We start from the raw sequence: 16,508 nt of genomic DNA, 5'->3' as shown, positions 1-16,508 counted from the left end.
AGGGGTGGAAACACAGCCCCACCATTTGCTATGGACTGATCCAGACTGGACTGGAACAGGGTGAGGCTCCGGAACACCTGCAGTACCTTGATGATATCATTGTATGGGGCAACACAGCAGGAGAGGTTTTTGAGAAAGGGAAGAAAATAGTCCAAATCCTGCTGAAAGCTGGTTTTGCCATAAAACAAAGTAAGGTCAAGAGACCTGCACAGGAGATCCAGTTTTTAGGAATAAAATGGCAAGATGGACGTCATCAGATCCCAGTGGATGTGATCAACAAAATAACAGCCATGTCTCTACCAACTAGCAAAAAGGAAACACAAGCTTTCTTAGGCATTGTGGGGTTTTGGAGAATGCATATTCCAAATTAGAGTCTGATTGTAAGCCCTCTCTATCAAGTGATCCAGGAGAAGAATGATTTTAAATGGGGCCCTGAGCAATGACAAGTCTTTGAACAAATTAAAGAGGAGACAGCTCATGCAGTAGCCCTTGGGCCAGTCTGGGCAGGACAAGATGTAAAAAATGTGCTCTACACCGCAGCTGGGGAGAACGGCCCTACCTGGAGCCTCTGGCAGAAAGCACTAGGGGAGACTCGAGGTTGACCCCTAGGGTTTTGGAGTCGGGGATACAGAGGATCCGAGGCCCACTATACTCCAACTGAAAGAGAGATACTGGCAGCATATGAAGGGGTTCGAGCTGCTTTGGAAGTGGTCGGCACTGAAGCACAGCTCCTCCTGGCACCCCGACTGCCGGTGCTGGGCTGGTGTTCAAAGGGAGGATCCCCTGTACACATCATGTAACTGATGCTACGTGGAGTAAGTGGGTCACACTGATCGCACAACAGGCTCGAATAGGAAACCCCAGTCACCCAGGAATCCTGGAAGTGATCATGGATTGGCCAGAAGGCACAGATTTTGGAATATCGCCAGAGGAGGAGGTGATGCGTGCTGAAGAGGCCCCACTGTATAAGAAACTACCAGAAAATGAGAAGCAATATGCCCTGTTCACTGATGGGTCCTGTCATATTGTAGGAGAGCATCGGAGGTGGAAAGCTGCTGTATGGAGTCCTATACAACAAGTTGCAGAAACTGCTGAAGGGGAAGGTGAATCGAGTCAGTTGGCAGAGGTGAAAGCCATTCAGCTGGCTTTGGATATTGCTGAATGAGAAAAGTGTCCAGTACTTTATCTCTACGCTGACTCATGGATGGTGGCAAATGCCCTGTGGGGGTGGTTACAGCAATGGAGAGGCAGAAGCAGTGCAGAGGCAAACCCATCTAGGCTGCCATGTTGTGGCAAGATATTGCTGCCTGAATAGAAAATCTGGTTGTAAAAGTCCGTCACGTAGATGCTCACGTACCCAAGAGTCAGGGCACTGAAGAACATCAAAACAACCAGCAGGTGGATCAGGCTGCTAAGACTGAAGTGGCTCAGGTGGATCTGGACTGGCAACATAAGGGTGAAATATTTATAGCTTGGTGGGCCCCTGGCACCTCAGGCCATCAAGGAAGAGATGCAACATACAGATGGGCTCGTGATCGAGGGGTGGACTTGGCCATGGACACTATTGCGCAGGTTATCCATGAATGTGAAACATGCGCTGCAATCAAGCAAGCCAAGCGGTTAAAGCCTCTCTGGTATGGAGGACGATGGCTGAAATATAACTATGGGGAGGCCTGGCAGATCGATTATATCACACTCCCACAAACCCGCCAAGGCAAGTGCCATGAGCTTACAACGGTGGAGGCAACCACCGGATGGCTGGAAACATATCCCGTGCCCAATGCCACCGCCCGGAACACTATCCTGGGCCTTGAAAAACAGGTCTTACGGTGACATGGCACCCCAGAAAGAATTGAGTCAGACAACGGGACTCATTTTCGAAACAACCTCATAGACACCTGGGCCAAAGAGCACGGCATTGAGTGGGTGTATCACATCCCCTATCATGCACCAGCCTCTGGGAAAATTGAACGACATAATGGACTGTTAAAGACTACACTGAGAGCAATGGGTGCTGGGACATTCAGAAATTGGCATACACATTTAGCAAAAGCCACCTGGTTAGTCTACACCAGGGGATCTGCCAATCATAGAATCATTAAGGTTGGAAAAGACCTCTACGATCATCAAGTCCAACTGTCAACCCAACACCACCATGCCCACTAAACCATGTCCCTAAGCGCCTCATCTACACGTCTTTTAAATATGTCCAGGGATGGGGACTCAGCCACTTCCCTGGGCAGCCTGTTCCAATGTTTAACCACTCTTTCAGTAAAGAAATTGTTCTTCATGTCCAATCTAAACCTCCCCTGGCGCAACTTGAGGCCATTTCCTCTCGTCCTATCGCTTGTCACTTGGGAGAAGAGACCGACACCCACCTCGCTACAACCTCCTTTCAGGGAGTTGTAGAGAGTGATAAGGTCTCCCCTCAGCCTCCTTTTCTCCAGGCTAAACAACCCCAATTGAGCTGGCCCTGCCCAGTCAAAACTTTACATACTGTAGAAGGGGATAAAGTCCCTGTAGTGCACATAAAAATATGCTGGGGAAGACAGTCTGGGTTATTCCTGCCTTGGGCAAAAGCAAACCCATCCGTGGGATTGCTTTTGCTCAAGGACCTGGGTGCACTTGGTGGACAATGCGGAAGGATGGGGAAGTCCGATGTGTACTTCAAGGGGATTTGATTTTGGGTGAGAATAGCTAATGATTTGAATTATATGATGTTAATTGCTATATAATACTGTATGTCATCACTTCTATGGTGGCTATATGCCATATCAACAGTATCACAGTAAGAATCACCCAGACTAATGAAGAATGAATTTTGATGAAACTGAGCGAAGTGCAGTGGTGATGGAACCAGAACTGGCTTCAGCATGCAACAATCCAACACCACACACCATCTCTCCTGCCCTGAAGGACTGTTATGACAGATGGAGCCCAAAGTCATGGACTAGATGGAACTCAACAAACACTTTATAGGGACGGCCCATAGACTAAGGGAATGATATCTGTGCGTATATATATCAAAAAATAGGAAAAGGGGTGGTGATTAATTGGAATGTATTGGAAAGTGTGGGGACCTGGGCATGACGTAGATGGTATAGAATAAGGGGTGGATACTGTCCTGGTTTCGGCTGGGATAGAGTTAATTTTCTTCCTAGTAGCTGGTACAGTGCTGTGTTCTGGATTTAGTATGAGAATAATGTTGATAACACACCCATGTTTTAGTTGTTGCCAAGCAGTGCTTACACTAGTCAAGGACTCTTCAGCTTCCCATGCTCTGCCAGGTGCACAAGAAGCTGGGAAGGGGCACAGCCAGGACAGCTGACCCAAACTGGCCAAAGGGACATTCCATACCATGTGATGTCATGCTGAACAAAAAACTGGGGAGGTTGGTGGGGGGGTGGGGCCACTGCTTAGGGACTGGCTGGGCATTGGTCGGCAGGTGGTGAGTAATTGCATTGTGCTTCACTTGTTTTGTATATTCTTTTATCGTTATTATTTTCCCTTCCTCTTCTGTCCTATTAAATTGTCTTTATCTCAACCCATGAGTTTTACCTTTTGTCCAGTTCTCTCCCCCATCCCACTGGGGGGAGTGAGCTAACGGCCGTGTGATGTTTAGCTGCCTGCTGGGTTAAATGACAACAGCAGAGATAAGGCAATAGCTGCCTAACCTCTTCAGCTAATTCTCTATATATGTCATCTTCCTCTTATTGCTTCTATAGACTGTGGGAAATAAAGAATTCCTATTTATTGCTGCTATATCTCTAGTGACTCCTGCTTTCTCACATAATTTCAAATAAGCTCAATTAGTAGGAGGTAGGCCAAGATGAGAATGAGAAAGTTTGAGTGCTGAAATTGTCAGAAACTAAAGGAGTGTGTGTTTTGGGAAGTCTCCCCAAATTTGGGAGAAGATGGCTGAAGCAGTGCATGGCTGTAACAACTATATTAAAAAATCTGCTCAAATTGAAACTTTTTACTTTCTACACACTCAAGGCAGTCTTTTGTTAATTCTTTAGAAAATTTTCTTTCCCTGAGTATGCACAGATATTTTCTTTTCCTGTGGAAATGTCGGAAGTCAGATTTAAGATAAGGTTCAGACCTGAAGCCAAGTATGTCTCCAGATTCTGGATACTTAGTAAGGTGGCAGTATTTAAACCAGAACTTGGAAGCAGATTTTTTTTTTTCTTCCTTGTCTTAAGCTTACAGTCAAGTTGGCAAAGGCAAGCTGAAAACCTCACAGATTTCATTGCATAACATCTGCAAGTTGAAAGTGATCCAGTTCTGGGAATCTGTGTAATCCTGATGTAAGCTTAAAACTTTGTCTTTGAAGGATGCTTCTAAAGGGAAGGGAACTTGGCTGTGAGATCACTGAGTTTGGGGTTTTTAATTTTGTCCAAGCTGGTGAAAAGAAGTTACTAGCACTGTTTTTGCACGCAGATGGCATCAACATCTTCTAAAAGTTTGCATCTGCTAGTACTGAGAAGCTGTACTTCATCTCTCACTTGTCTCTAGCCACCATTTCAAGTGCTATTAAATAACAATAGTGGTCAGCAGCAATGGCTTAAAAAACTTTTTTTGAATGACACAGGTTTTCATCCAAAATCTAAGTTTTATATAGTTGTATATACATCGTAAAACTAAGACCCCAGTAATTTACTCAGTGGGGGCTCTGATTAAATCCTTGTTATTTGCGTTGTAGATGAACACAAACCAGTTCAACCTTTTTTAAAGTTGAAAATGACTGTGTACCTTTATTGCTGTACTATTTGGGCTATTTGATAGAATCATGTGAAGAAGAATCAAATTACTTTCTTCCAGAAGAAGGGAGGGGAGAAAAAAAGCAACCAGCCAAGCTGAGTAATTTCCTTTGACTATCTCCTTCCAGCTCAGCCTCTAGCAGCTCTGCAGCTTATGTTCTGCCTCTTAGTAATTTTCATCAAGACTGAAATCTAAATTCTTTATTCTGAAATGCTTTGCATTCAGGATGAATAACAGGACTTGCCAAAACTGGGGGTCCTTGGTCTGTGGTGTGACTGGATTAGGTGACCTGTCTTAGGCCGGTTCTGGTGGCGCTCCTTCCAGAGAGGTGCCTTGGGAACATGCTCCATTCTGGTTGAATTGCACTTTCCCCGTCATGTGCAGGGCATACCCATTCACTACCTATTCAGCCAGATGAGAGGAAGGCCTTGAAGGCCCATAAGATGATATCTAGGAGTAAGCTACTGCCATCAGAGCGCTCGCTCATCAACATGAAGAGACGCTGCTGCGGTGTCTGAGGAGCTCCTTGTAAAGGTGGCAACCACGATGGGGTGGATTGCCCCTGTGGCAGCAGCTTACTCCTAGCTGCTGTGTTTCCTGAATGGAGGCATCTTTTACAGATGTGTCTCTTGTCTTTATTTTAGTCAGTTCCCGAGGCAGGAAGGGGGACCAGGTATATGTCCATCTTCTGCTGGGGAGAAACTTGGTGGTTTAACTGACCAGAAATACTGTGTATTCCTGATCTGTAAATCTTTAGAAGTAATTTATAAAGACATTTGTGGTAACTACAGTTGGAAGGGCTTGCATTAATCTGAGTTTAATAAACTTTCATGAGCACTGGATCAGCTGTACACTGAGGAAAAATCTTCTGGTGAAGAAGACTTTTTACTGAAAACACCGATGTCATCCATTCGCACTTGAGCTGGTTTTGTGGTTTGATGCAGCAGAGTGTGTTACAAATACCATTATACAGCAAAAAGTCACCAGAATAAAAACTGGATTGAAAGATCTAACTTTACCTTTGAGGAGCAGATACAGTCAGGGTTTTCCTTGAGATTTTGAAATTTCTTTGTTTCTTGCCACAGATGAGAACCAGCACCGTTGAAGTAGCATAGAAGAGGAACTGCCAGATATAAGCAAATTTAGGAGTTTCAGGTTCTTTAGATAGCTGAAGATACATCTGTATTTGGGGCAAAACTCAGTCAAACCAAAACTCTGACTCTTCTGAGATCGAGCGATCTCCTCCTAATATGTGGGTGCTAAATTACATTACATAAATACCTTGCATATTACAAAGATCTAGGTGACTTAACAAATCTCTTCTGGAAAGTATTTCTGAAAGATGTAGCTTCACTGATGATCTGGTGGTTTAGATCCAGTAAGATAATTATTAATAAAATATTAATTTCATAATTTTGTTCAGTGTTGAATCTTATTGCTAATGTGTGGGCTTTTAATTATTTTAGGAAATCTATCAGTGGTGTGGCTCATCATGCAATAAATACGAGCGGCTGAAGGCTACTCAAGTTGCTGTTGGCATTCGGGACAATGAACGAAATGGAAGGTCTAAATTAATTACCGTGGAAGAAGGGAGTGAACCAGACCAGCTCATAGAGGTATTGTAATATGCGTACCGGTTACTGACAGAGCTGTGGATAAGATGCATTTACATCTCAGGAACTAAATAGGATTGGGCTCAAACTTTATGTTCTTCAATGACTCCAGGAACTCAGATTTAGGTTATGGTAGGCCAGTTTATACTTCTTTTCCCTCTTTATGCAAGCAGTATTAAGTTTATTGGGAAGTAAAGTCTGAGATAATCAATCATCTGAGAATACTTTTTTAAGAACTAAATGTTTGCTTTTTTGAATTAGCTGCAGGGTGACTGAATTAACAGCAGAGCTCATACCTGAACCGCGCTCTCTGCTGCTCTGTATGAGGGAAGAGCGGCATCAAGGTGGGACAGCACCAAACAAGAGGAAGTCCGTAGAATTACTGTGTCTAGGATGTCAACAAATGTAGCAAATTGCATGGAGATGCATGGAGCCAAGCACGCTGCTTTGCATCACCGCTTCTGCTACAAACTCTTATGCACCTAGCCTCTAGTAACCCTAGTGAGCCCTTCCTCATATGTTTAGAAAGTTTAACCATTTATTCAAAAAACAGAATTCAGATTTCAGAACTGAGCTGATCAAAGTAGAGTGCAAAAAAAAAATTTCCCAATTTATGGAGTTTTCAGATCTTGAAAAAATTATCGAGCACTGAGTTGTTGGAGGCCACATACTAATAAAAGCATTGTCACTTGGTATTTGCGTGCTAAATTAAGCTTTTTCTGTTCATTCTCTAAAAAGAAGGAAGAGGGAAGCAGGGTTATAAAGCAGTGCTTCAATAAAATGGAAAAGGTACAATTAGAATATTAACTTGTACTTCAGATTAACTTCAGGAAGTAATGCTAATGGTGCATGCAGGTATGCCATTATTTTTGATGGTGCTTACATTTGGTTTTGTCACATGGAGTATAACTAGTTATTGCCTAAGCAGCAGAACATGTCAGGTGCTGAGCCACCAGTCCTTGGCCATGCTAGCTGTGGTGACGCCTTTGGACAATCTGTCCATCTGCTTGCAAAGACTTTTTTGCCTGTGGGTGTGAGTACAGATGTGGCTGTGCTCAGAAGTGGGGGAGGTGGCACCCAGCGCACCGGGCATTTTTGAAGGAAAAAAAAAACCCAATCCTCTATCTGGCTTTTTACTTCCTTGTACAGACTTCTCACACCAGCTCTGATGTGGCACGTATTTTACACCTATAACTTTTATGAAAAGAGCACAGGTTGACAATTACAGCCCAACCTCCTGCTCCCTATTTGAATCACGGTATTGGATTGCAGCCCGCTGCGGGCCGCGGCTGGGTGGCACGGTGGGAACCTGCTGGCACGGTCCCCTGGCAGCAGCCTCCTACTGCCAAGCCCATCCCGGGGTTACCGCTCAAGGCTCTGCACGGGGTTTCTGATAAGCTCACGTGTGAGTTGGGAGCATTGATCAAAACAGCTGCACTTTGCACCTCTTATCCGAGTAAGGTACAGATGCAGATGCGAAGTCAGACTTCTGTGCTGCTGCAGCAAAGACACGGGCCCGCCGCAGGGGCGGCCATCAGGAGGCCAGCTGCCTCCTCCCCCTGAGCCGCTCTGAGCGGCAGGGATATGCTGGCCTCGCCCCTGCATGTTTGCCAGACGGTTTCAGCTGTGTGCAACTGTTGTTTTGTAGCAACCTTGACACATGATTAAGAGCAGGAAAAATGCCAAGGCTGCATTTTGATCCTGCAGTGCATTGTTATTGTATCAGGGAATAAATCTTTTCTTCACTTGCTCAGCAGTGTGTGAAGTTTCTGCTTTTCCTTTTGGATTGTGAATATAGAGAGAAGAAAAATGGGTAGTTCAATGCAAGTAGGTTCATGGCTTTTATTGCCACCACTGTAATGAGCCTGGTTTGAGTGAGTTTGTCAGCAGCCAGGGCTTACCTTCTAGCCTGCGTCGTGCTGGGTAGCCTTGCTTTTGGAAGTGCTGCTCACATCATGGGGTCTGCAGCTCAGCCGTGGCTGTCCCAGTCCAAGCTCTGAAATGTGCTGCTTATAAGCCAGGAGGGTAGTTAACTCACAAACACATAAAAAATATTAATCCCTATTCCTGCTCAAATTGTGTCCAGTCCCGGTGTTCTTCATTTTGATATCTCCTTGCTGCCACAAAATTGTCTCTAACTTGCTGTAGCACTTGCCCAGGCTGACTGCTCTGAAACTAGCATTGTGCTTGTTTCTTCCCTCTGCATCAGGAAGGATGGATGGATTTTTGCCGTCTCCAGCTTTCTTAGAAAAAGGTTGATTTATTTTCTAGCAAAAAGAATTATGTACTTTTAATATTCATTTTGTCACCTGGTATGTCACTGAAATCAGAATGAGATTTCCTGTAATTATCTCCTCTGACAAATGTCAGGAATGAATTCCCCTCCCGTGAGCTAGAAAGACATCTGCTTCCGTATCAGTGGCTTAATTTGCTTGTGCAGTGCCGCTAGAAAAGCGTTCACCAGGCAGGGGCTGACATACCCACCACGAGTACCAACGTAAAGAGCTGATAGTGATCTTATCCCTGCTCCGTAAACACATAGTTGTGACTCCGAGCCAGTAAAGCAAGACTGCTGTGCCTACACCCCACTGCTGAGGCAAGACGCACAGGCCGATTCAACAAACCCTGCCAGACTTCTCCCCTCCCGGTACGGGATTAGCAGAGGCTGCAGTGGCCGTGCTAGGCTGGTGTTTCCTGGCCAGCCCGCTTTCCCGTTGGGAGCTGGGGAGCTGTGGGTGAGGTGAACTAGTCTGACAAGGGTGATTGTCTGCTCCCAACTACCATTTTTAGCAAGGATGTGGGAACAGGATGGCACTGCTTGAACAATTTGCTCATGGGAGAGAGCTGTCTGGGCATGCTGTAGGGCTGGATGAATTGCTGTGGCTGGCCAGCATGATACAGCTCACTCGCCCTAGGAAAGGACAGTGGCTAGAAGCTGGGTACATGAGTAGTTTTGACAGCAGCAAGCCCTTTTTTCATCTGCTGTAGTGATCAGGGGCCACTTGGGAACACAGAGTGACTCTCCTGTGGTCGTACTCTGGAAACGCAGCGTGTCTGGAAAGCTCAGACCTGCAGTGGGTGCACAGAAGGTCTCATAAGATGCTGCAGGAATCACTAGAACTCTTCGACTGTGAAGATGAGGCAGAAACTTTCAGTGCAAGCACGTCAAAGGTATTTAATCTACCTAGTTTCACCTCCGTGTTTACACTTTAGGTGAGGTACTGACTGGCAGGTTTAAATAAGCAGTGCTGTATAGGGTTGCTGCCTTGGAAATTTAAAAAATAAACTGACCACTGTGGACAAATTGCTGCTGTTGCTGCTCAGTAACTGTGACTGGTCTCCACAGTGGCAGCTGCCCATAGTAAAATTCACCAGATGCCAACTCTGCTCTGATTTTCACACTCTACAGCTGAATAGAGTTACTCATTCTGCTTAATCTTAGGCCTGAATGTTCAAATTGTGTTACAGGAAGTTTTTCATCTGCATGGGACCAATCCAAAAATAGGTCTTAGTAATGCTTCGGTCAGTTTGGTTGCTCTAGAGTGACCACATTAGACTACAAAAGACTACACTTCTTTTCCTTTAACCAAAAGGAACACTAAATATATGGTTTCAAAGCTAACCTAGGACCAAAATCTTCTAGGGTCAGTTGTGAGCCCTGTCGGAAACCCCCTTGGGCCGCCTGCACCAACACTGATGCTCGTCCTTCTGACTGCTTGCAATGGTAAGCAGAGATCTCACAGCATCGTGTTTGTATACCCAAGACATCACCGAGGTCTGAGAGAACAGCCACAGTAACAGGTAGCCGTGCTCAGGACGGATGATTTCTAATTGTAGTTGGAATCTCTGCTCTAATTCTGAAGAAAGGACCAAACCGGGGAAGCTAAATTTTTAAAATAATTTTCCATGATCTCATTATTCGGCATTGTGGGAAATGGTGAGTGGGATGAATGAATGACTGAGGCACCCTGTTTCCTTTCTCCAGTGAAGTTATTGTCCACTGTTTGGCAAGTGAATGTGTAAGCTGTTCCTCTGCTTTCAGAGTAATGGCAAATTGGAGAAACAAGGAATCAGAAATGTCTGTGTTTGTGAAGTTTTCTAGTTGTTCAGCAAGATGAAGCTGATTGCAGTAATGCAGAAAACAGAAATTCAGTTCTGAGTCACTCAAGGGAATGATGCAAAGCATCCAAGCCTCCATGCATAGCGCACCAACACCTTGATCTGGTATCACACCTCTAGAGATGAAGTAGGAGGGGAAGAGAAAGTCTTAGTATATTTGTTTTACTATATTTGTGTAATTTGAAATATTAGATACCCTAAAAGATTTTTAGATTGACAGTACTGTTCTGACTACATAGACTCATCTCCCCATGATAGATTTTAAGTATCTCAGGCAGCTGTGACAGTCTGTCTGCAGGGTATAAGAGCCAATGAAAAAGTAAGATAAACTGAGTTTTAACTAAACTAAGTATTGAGCCTGCATCTGTCCCTTCTACTTGATCATGAAGTGTTCAGCTAACACTTTTCAGGGTGGTTCTTGTTTTCTATGTAGTCAAAACTGTCTGTTTTAATTGTCTTCCCACAAATGACTCCCTTAAAACTGCAGCTCCTGGTAGCCTGTGATTGCTGCAGGTTTTACTGCTGAGGCTTTTGGCTTTTGTTTCAAAACCTTTTTGTAAAGGTTTTTGATGTCATGGCTGAAACAATGAAACCTGAGAAACGTGACTGCTGAGGTCTAAAACCACAGGCAAATGAAGGATCATGTTAGTACGCACCTTTGAAATTATTCTTTTGCCTTTAAGCAAAAAATGCCACGACTTTTGTTTCCTCAGCATTTGCAGTTGTCATGTGCCTGGTTTTGTTAGAGTTCTAGTGGCCTTACAACAGGTGAGTGCAAACTCACTTCTCAAAAATATTTGTGCATATATTCAGCTAGTTTAAATACTGAGCAACAGAGGGAACCTCGTCCTCCTTTCTGATAACGCAGCCTTTCTCCTCCCTCCTTTTTCTTTCAAACTCCTAAGAAATGCTTAGTCCTGAGAATTCTTGAATGCCGTGTTCAGAGATGATTGTTTTTGCCTGTGGTGTGAATAAATTCTATGCACGGAGGTACAGGAATGGTTTGATCATATTACAGCCAGTCATACCTTTCTATCTCTGTAACTGGAAAGGGACTGGTAGCACTACACAGTGCTAACTCAGTCATGTGGATAAAATCTCAAGAGCACAGAACGTAAGAGCCCATCGCAAATGCAAGTTACAGAGGCTGCTTCTCTAGAGACCCAAATAACGCAAACATCACCACAACATCAAGCTCCACTAAACCTTAAATTAGCTGGCTAAGTGTCTGGGCATATGGACAGAAGAGCAGGACCACCCCCTCCTTTCTTGTTAAATTCAAGCCCCTAAAAATTATTTGCTACAGAACAAAGATAATTTCCAAGGGCAGCACAGAGCACAGTGAGGTACCTGGGAAAAACTAAGGCTTCTGTGACTTGTGACTAGCATAAATGGGTTTGACAGTGCAAGGGCATTCTTCTCTGAAGGAGCTAGGCAGGTTCCTGTGGTTTCTGGTCCTGTCACACGGATCATTGCAAAAGGCTCAAAGAGCGGCGCGTGCCCCACTGCTTTGGTACTTGGTCCTTTCCCAGAGCCAGCAAGAGTAGGATCTGCCATCACAACTCTGTTAAAACAAAAATTGCTATTGCTGCTCTCATAATATTTGTATTTCTTCTTGTTCCTTTGCTTTTGGTTGTATTAGGATGTCAAGTCATGCTAAGGAGAGGTTTATTTGGCTTGTATACAGAGGAGTGGAGAAACAGTGGGGGTGAGGGCGACAGGAGAAAGAGGAGGAGGGGTAATCAAATTCCAGGCATTTGTTAGGGATTAAACAATTGTTTAATTGTGTAGCTTGTACACAGTTTTACTCAAATGCTATGAATTCATATGCTGTGAATTGCCTCTAACTACTATGGTCCAGTGTGACCTGTTCACTAGCAAGAAAATGCCCAATATGAAAATACACTATGAAGTCACATTAGGCCAAAATATGCATGGGTTTGGGAAAACGTAAGCCAAAGTAGTATCTTTTATTATCTAAATAGAGACAGTTGGAAAAAAATGGACAAGCTTCCAGGGAGTTTTGTGAAATAAATACTAGAAATTAATTTCAGTCCCAGAGCAGAGGCAGTATTAAACAGCCACGTACAAAATAAAATGACTGCATTGAGAGAGGGGTGAGGACAATGGAAATTGTACCAGTTCCCAACACAAAGACTCAGCTATGCAGTTAGACACACACGGGGAAGTTAACTACATTTTCATGAGAATGCAAAGACTTAAGAAAGCTAATGGGCAGAAAATAGCAAAACTACTAGCTGTAGTTACTAGCTGTAGTTGCATAAGCTACACGGATGAACAGACAACTTTCTCAGGCTGCTTTGAAACTATGGGTCAGATTTACCCCTCAGGGAAACAAATACACTTCTTCACTGGAATGGTTTTGAATATATGCAGGTGTCAGCAAGAACACAATTTAGGTCTTCACATTTTGCACAGTAAGAGTTTGTAGGATACAAACTCAAAATAGTCCAGGAGGAAAAATACTACACATGCTCGTGTGCCTGTCACAGCAACATCTGTCCAATCTGAGGAGTGGAAGTTTATTAATCATTACACTGCTTAATTAAAATTTTTGATGGGCTATGAATGTGGATACAAAATACAAACCCCTTGCTCTGCAGGGAGCCAGTTTCAAGCTGTCAAAACCTGGTGTCCTGTTTTCTTTCTAATTACTGAGTGTATCTCCTTCGTTAAGGACAGTCCTTTTTCTTGACGCACATTTCCATTTAAAGGACTTAATTATGCAACCTGTACTCAGACAAAACACGCATGGCTTGGATTTCAGCATAGCTTAGCTGCTTTGCACCAGCTGAGCATTTGGCCCAGTGTTTTCCCCAGGCCCAGGTAGAAAATCAGCAGGGGTTTTGCCCGAGAAGGGCAGAGGGTAGTAGGAGGACTCTCCAGCAACGTTGTGAGTTACCCATAATGTTCTTCAAGCTGCAGTTTTCAATCTCGGCTGCCTGAAGCCAGGTACTTAAATGACAGTGAACTGAATAGGAGCTGCAGGTGGCAAGTCATCTGAAAGTCAGGCTTTTAATTAAGTCTCTAAATACGAATTTCAATGCCTGCATTAGAAATTTACTTTGGAAAATGTTCAGGCATATCGTACTGCGTGGCATGAATGAAATCATTTATGAACAGCTCTAATAATAGACAGTTGAAAACCTAATTTCTTATGCTAGGAAAGATGCTTCTGTACTAGGTATTTTAGTGAATTTCTAAAATCATAATAAATTTCTGGAAGTGCTTGCAATGAAATTATAACATGTCTCGTTAGCATGCTTATGGGTGAGAAAACCACTCATCTTTGTTATATTTTCTGCTTCAGCTGTAGCGCTTGCAGGGTTACCACGTTAGTCAATTATAATGTTATAATTACATGTTAGAATATTAATGGAGTTTGTAATGGCTTTTTTCCTTTCTGTGCTAGACTATCAAGAAATCTACTGATGAAAAACCACTATAAATTTCAGTTATTAAATGAGCATAATTAAGAAGAGAAGGCCAAAGAAAAGAGTTGTTAGCAGTTATCTCCACGTGGAGTTGTTAGCAGTTATTTCCATGTACTTTCTAGCAACGGGGGGGGGTTCATGGAGAAGAACTGAAAGGGCAGAGCTTCCTTGCTGTATAAAAATCTCAGAGATATGCTGTTCCTGGAATCCTGCATCTCCCCAAGACAAATACACCTTGAAAGGAAATTTTTTTTTCTTTTTTTTTTTTCCCCACGAGGTCTGCCTCATCCCAACCTCTGTGCAGAGCAACTCTCAAAGGATCTCTGCTCAAGGTTGCCTTTGAATTTTCTTTAGTGAAAGTTCTGCAGTGCAGGAAGGGCTCAGGGAGGGAAACTTTGTAGGGTTTTTTCAGAGGAGTCTGCATATGCACAGATTGCTGTTCCCAATCCAGGCCATGTAACACTGGGGTAAAAGTCCTCTCACATCTGGGCAAGGGTGAAGAACAGCTGTATAGAAGAAACTGTTCCACGTGTTGTGGGATCAGTTCAGTATTTCCACCACCACCAAGTGTCTAACGCTGAAGAAATACGTAAATATAATTATTGTATTTACTGCAAAGCAGGTTATTAGGGCCAGGTCTTTTGCTTACATAACTGCGTATGACTTTGATTCTACCTGGCTTTGCCTGTAAAAATAAGAGGTAGATAAAATTACCTGATGGATTTAAATATTGCAGTAATTAGTGCTGCAACTTCTAATTTTTAAGAGCTGTAAATCATAGCCCCTTTGTCAAACATTTTGGCTCCTTTACACAAAATTTGAGGAGATGTAGGAACTTAAAAACAGAAATCAGTTAGCAGAGGGCACCTAAACTAGCAGGAGGAAATTATTTTCAAAGAGCTAAGCAGGATTTATCTCCTATACAACCAGGTGAAAGAAACATTCTTGCTCTCTCTCTTTTTCTGTCCTAATAAATATTTAATTTACTTCAAGATTCAGCAGGAGGCATTAGAGAAGATCTATCAAAATACTCTCCGATTTGCTTTCTTAAACATTAGAGACCAAGTCTGTGCTGTGCCTTAGATGCAAGAGTTTGGGTGTCAAACCAGAGAGGATCTCCTGGCACACCTGATCTATTGGGCTGTATGGGACTGGAAATTCTGAGCTTGTGAATACAGGTGGTGGTGCACTGGGAAAATATTTCAGTGCCCTGAGTTGCTTTTTCCACCTTCCCATCTCATGGACTCTCATGAGTGCTGAAACACCTTGCTGCAGGTCCCTTTGCTCGCCCTAATGCTGCTATGTATCACAGCTGCCTGCCTCTCCCTCCAGCCACTATAGATCCCCCTGGGAACACTGGTTTTCTAGAAGGGTCACTAGCGGCCCATCACCTGCTGCTGCCTCCAGCTCATCCTCTGCTGCTTCAAGCTTCACAGAGTATTTGCCATACTCCTCTTTTTACCCCAATATCGATATGGTCCAGCCTGCCACAGCCTTGGGACCAGCCTGCATGGTGCCACTGCAAATGCCCTGCTGCAAAAGTGGAGGCACTTAAGAAGCGAAAAGCTGGGAGTTTTGTGGATTTTAGCAAATAAATATTCTTTGTGTCTGAGGCTCCCTGTTGGCATTAGTTACTGATTTATTTCCATTATTTTCCAGCACTTAAGCATGCGCTGTCATGCAGCACGTAAGTTCTTTTATCCACAAGGCTTCCAAACCAAGATCTGCAAAGCTACAAAGACTTCAGTGTGTGCCTAACTGTATGTCCCAATAAAGCAGAAAAAAAAGGCACCTCAAGCACACGTGCAAGTCTGCAGGATTTAGGTCTCACTTCTAATACTTCTGCTGGTATCAGAGGAGGATGTAACAAAGGAGTAAGATTTAAAAAATGAGGTAGAAAGGATTAGTATAAATGCAAAAAAGATGTAGGGGTGATTATTTATTGTATTTTTAATTATGCTGCAGGTAGGCAGGTCGCTGAACAGCTCAATTCTCAACATTCAGCAGCAGTAATGGTTACAAAAAGTCTGCTGTGTTTGCATAGTTACTACCATTCACCCTCCCAGTTTCTTTAGTGTGGGATCACTGTTCATCTTGGAGGCATCCTAAAAGCCAGACATTTGAAGATAACGTAGGCTGGGGGTTTCCTCAACTCATTTCATGCATACCTGATCTCAGTGTAAATAGCTAGCTTAGATACTGCCAGCTGTGCAGTCCCAGCAGGGCAGAAGGTAGCTTGTTTTACCTCGGAGGCAAACTATTGAAAAACATCGAATTTGTACTCTCAGGACTGATCTAGATACTTTTTTTTTTTGAACATGTTATCAGTGGCCTGTTTCACAGAGTGGAAAATTAATGTTAGAATATTGTTATCATACCAGTAAAGGCTTTATATTCAAATTATCCCAGGCAGATATGCAAAGCTGCAAATATTGTATGAAAAACTGCCAAAGCCTAATGCCCTGTTTTTAGGAAGTTAAGCATAGAGCTATGAATAAAATTATGATTTGCATTTGAAATTCCTGAGACAACAGAAACCGGCTAAAATTGTAGGCCATAA

The 16,508-nt window shown here is 43.4% G+C and overlaps 1 protein-coding gene across 1 annotated transcript in view; it reads left to right on the top strand.

Annotated features, from left to right (window-relative positions):
• SCIN (scinderin) overlaps positions 1-16,508 on the top strand; it is a 56,897-nt gene that overhangs the window by 17,319 nt on the left and 23,070 nt on the right. Inside the window, exon 4 of the mRNA XM_076331418.1 lies at positions 6,228-6,377. Coding sequence (XP_076187533.1) covers positions 6,228-6,377 — 150 coding nt within the window. The remainder of the gene's footprint in view (positions 1-6,227; positions 6,378-16,508) is intronic.

Source organism: Aptenodytes patagonicus, chromosome 2 (assembly GCF_965638725.1).
Source record: "Aptenodytes patagonicus chromosome 2, bAptPat1.pri.cur, whole genome shotgun sequence".
In the NCBI taxonomy this organism is placed as follows: domain Eukaryota; kingdom Metazoa; phylum Chordata; class Aves; order Sphenisciformes; family Spheniscidae; genus Aptenodytes; species Aptenodytes patagonicus.
The sequence above is the reverse complement of the archived record's forward strand: the minus strand, read 5'-3'. Positions and strand labels throughout refer to the sequence as shown.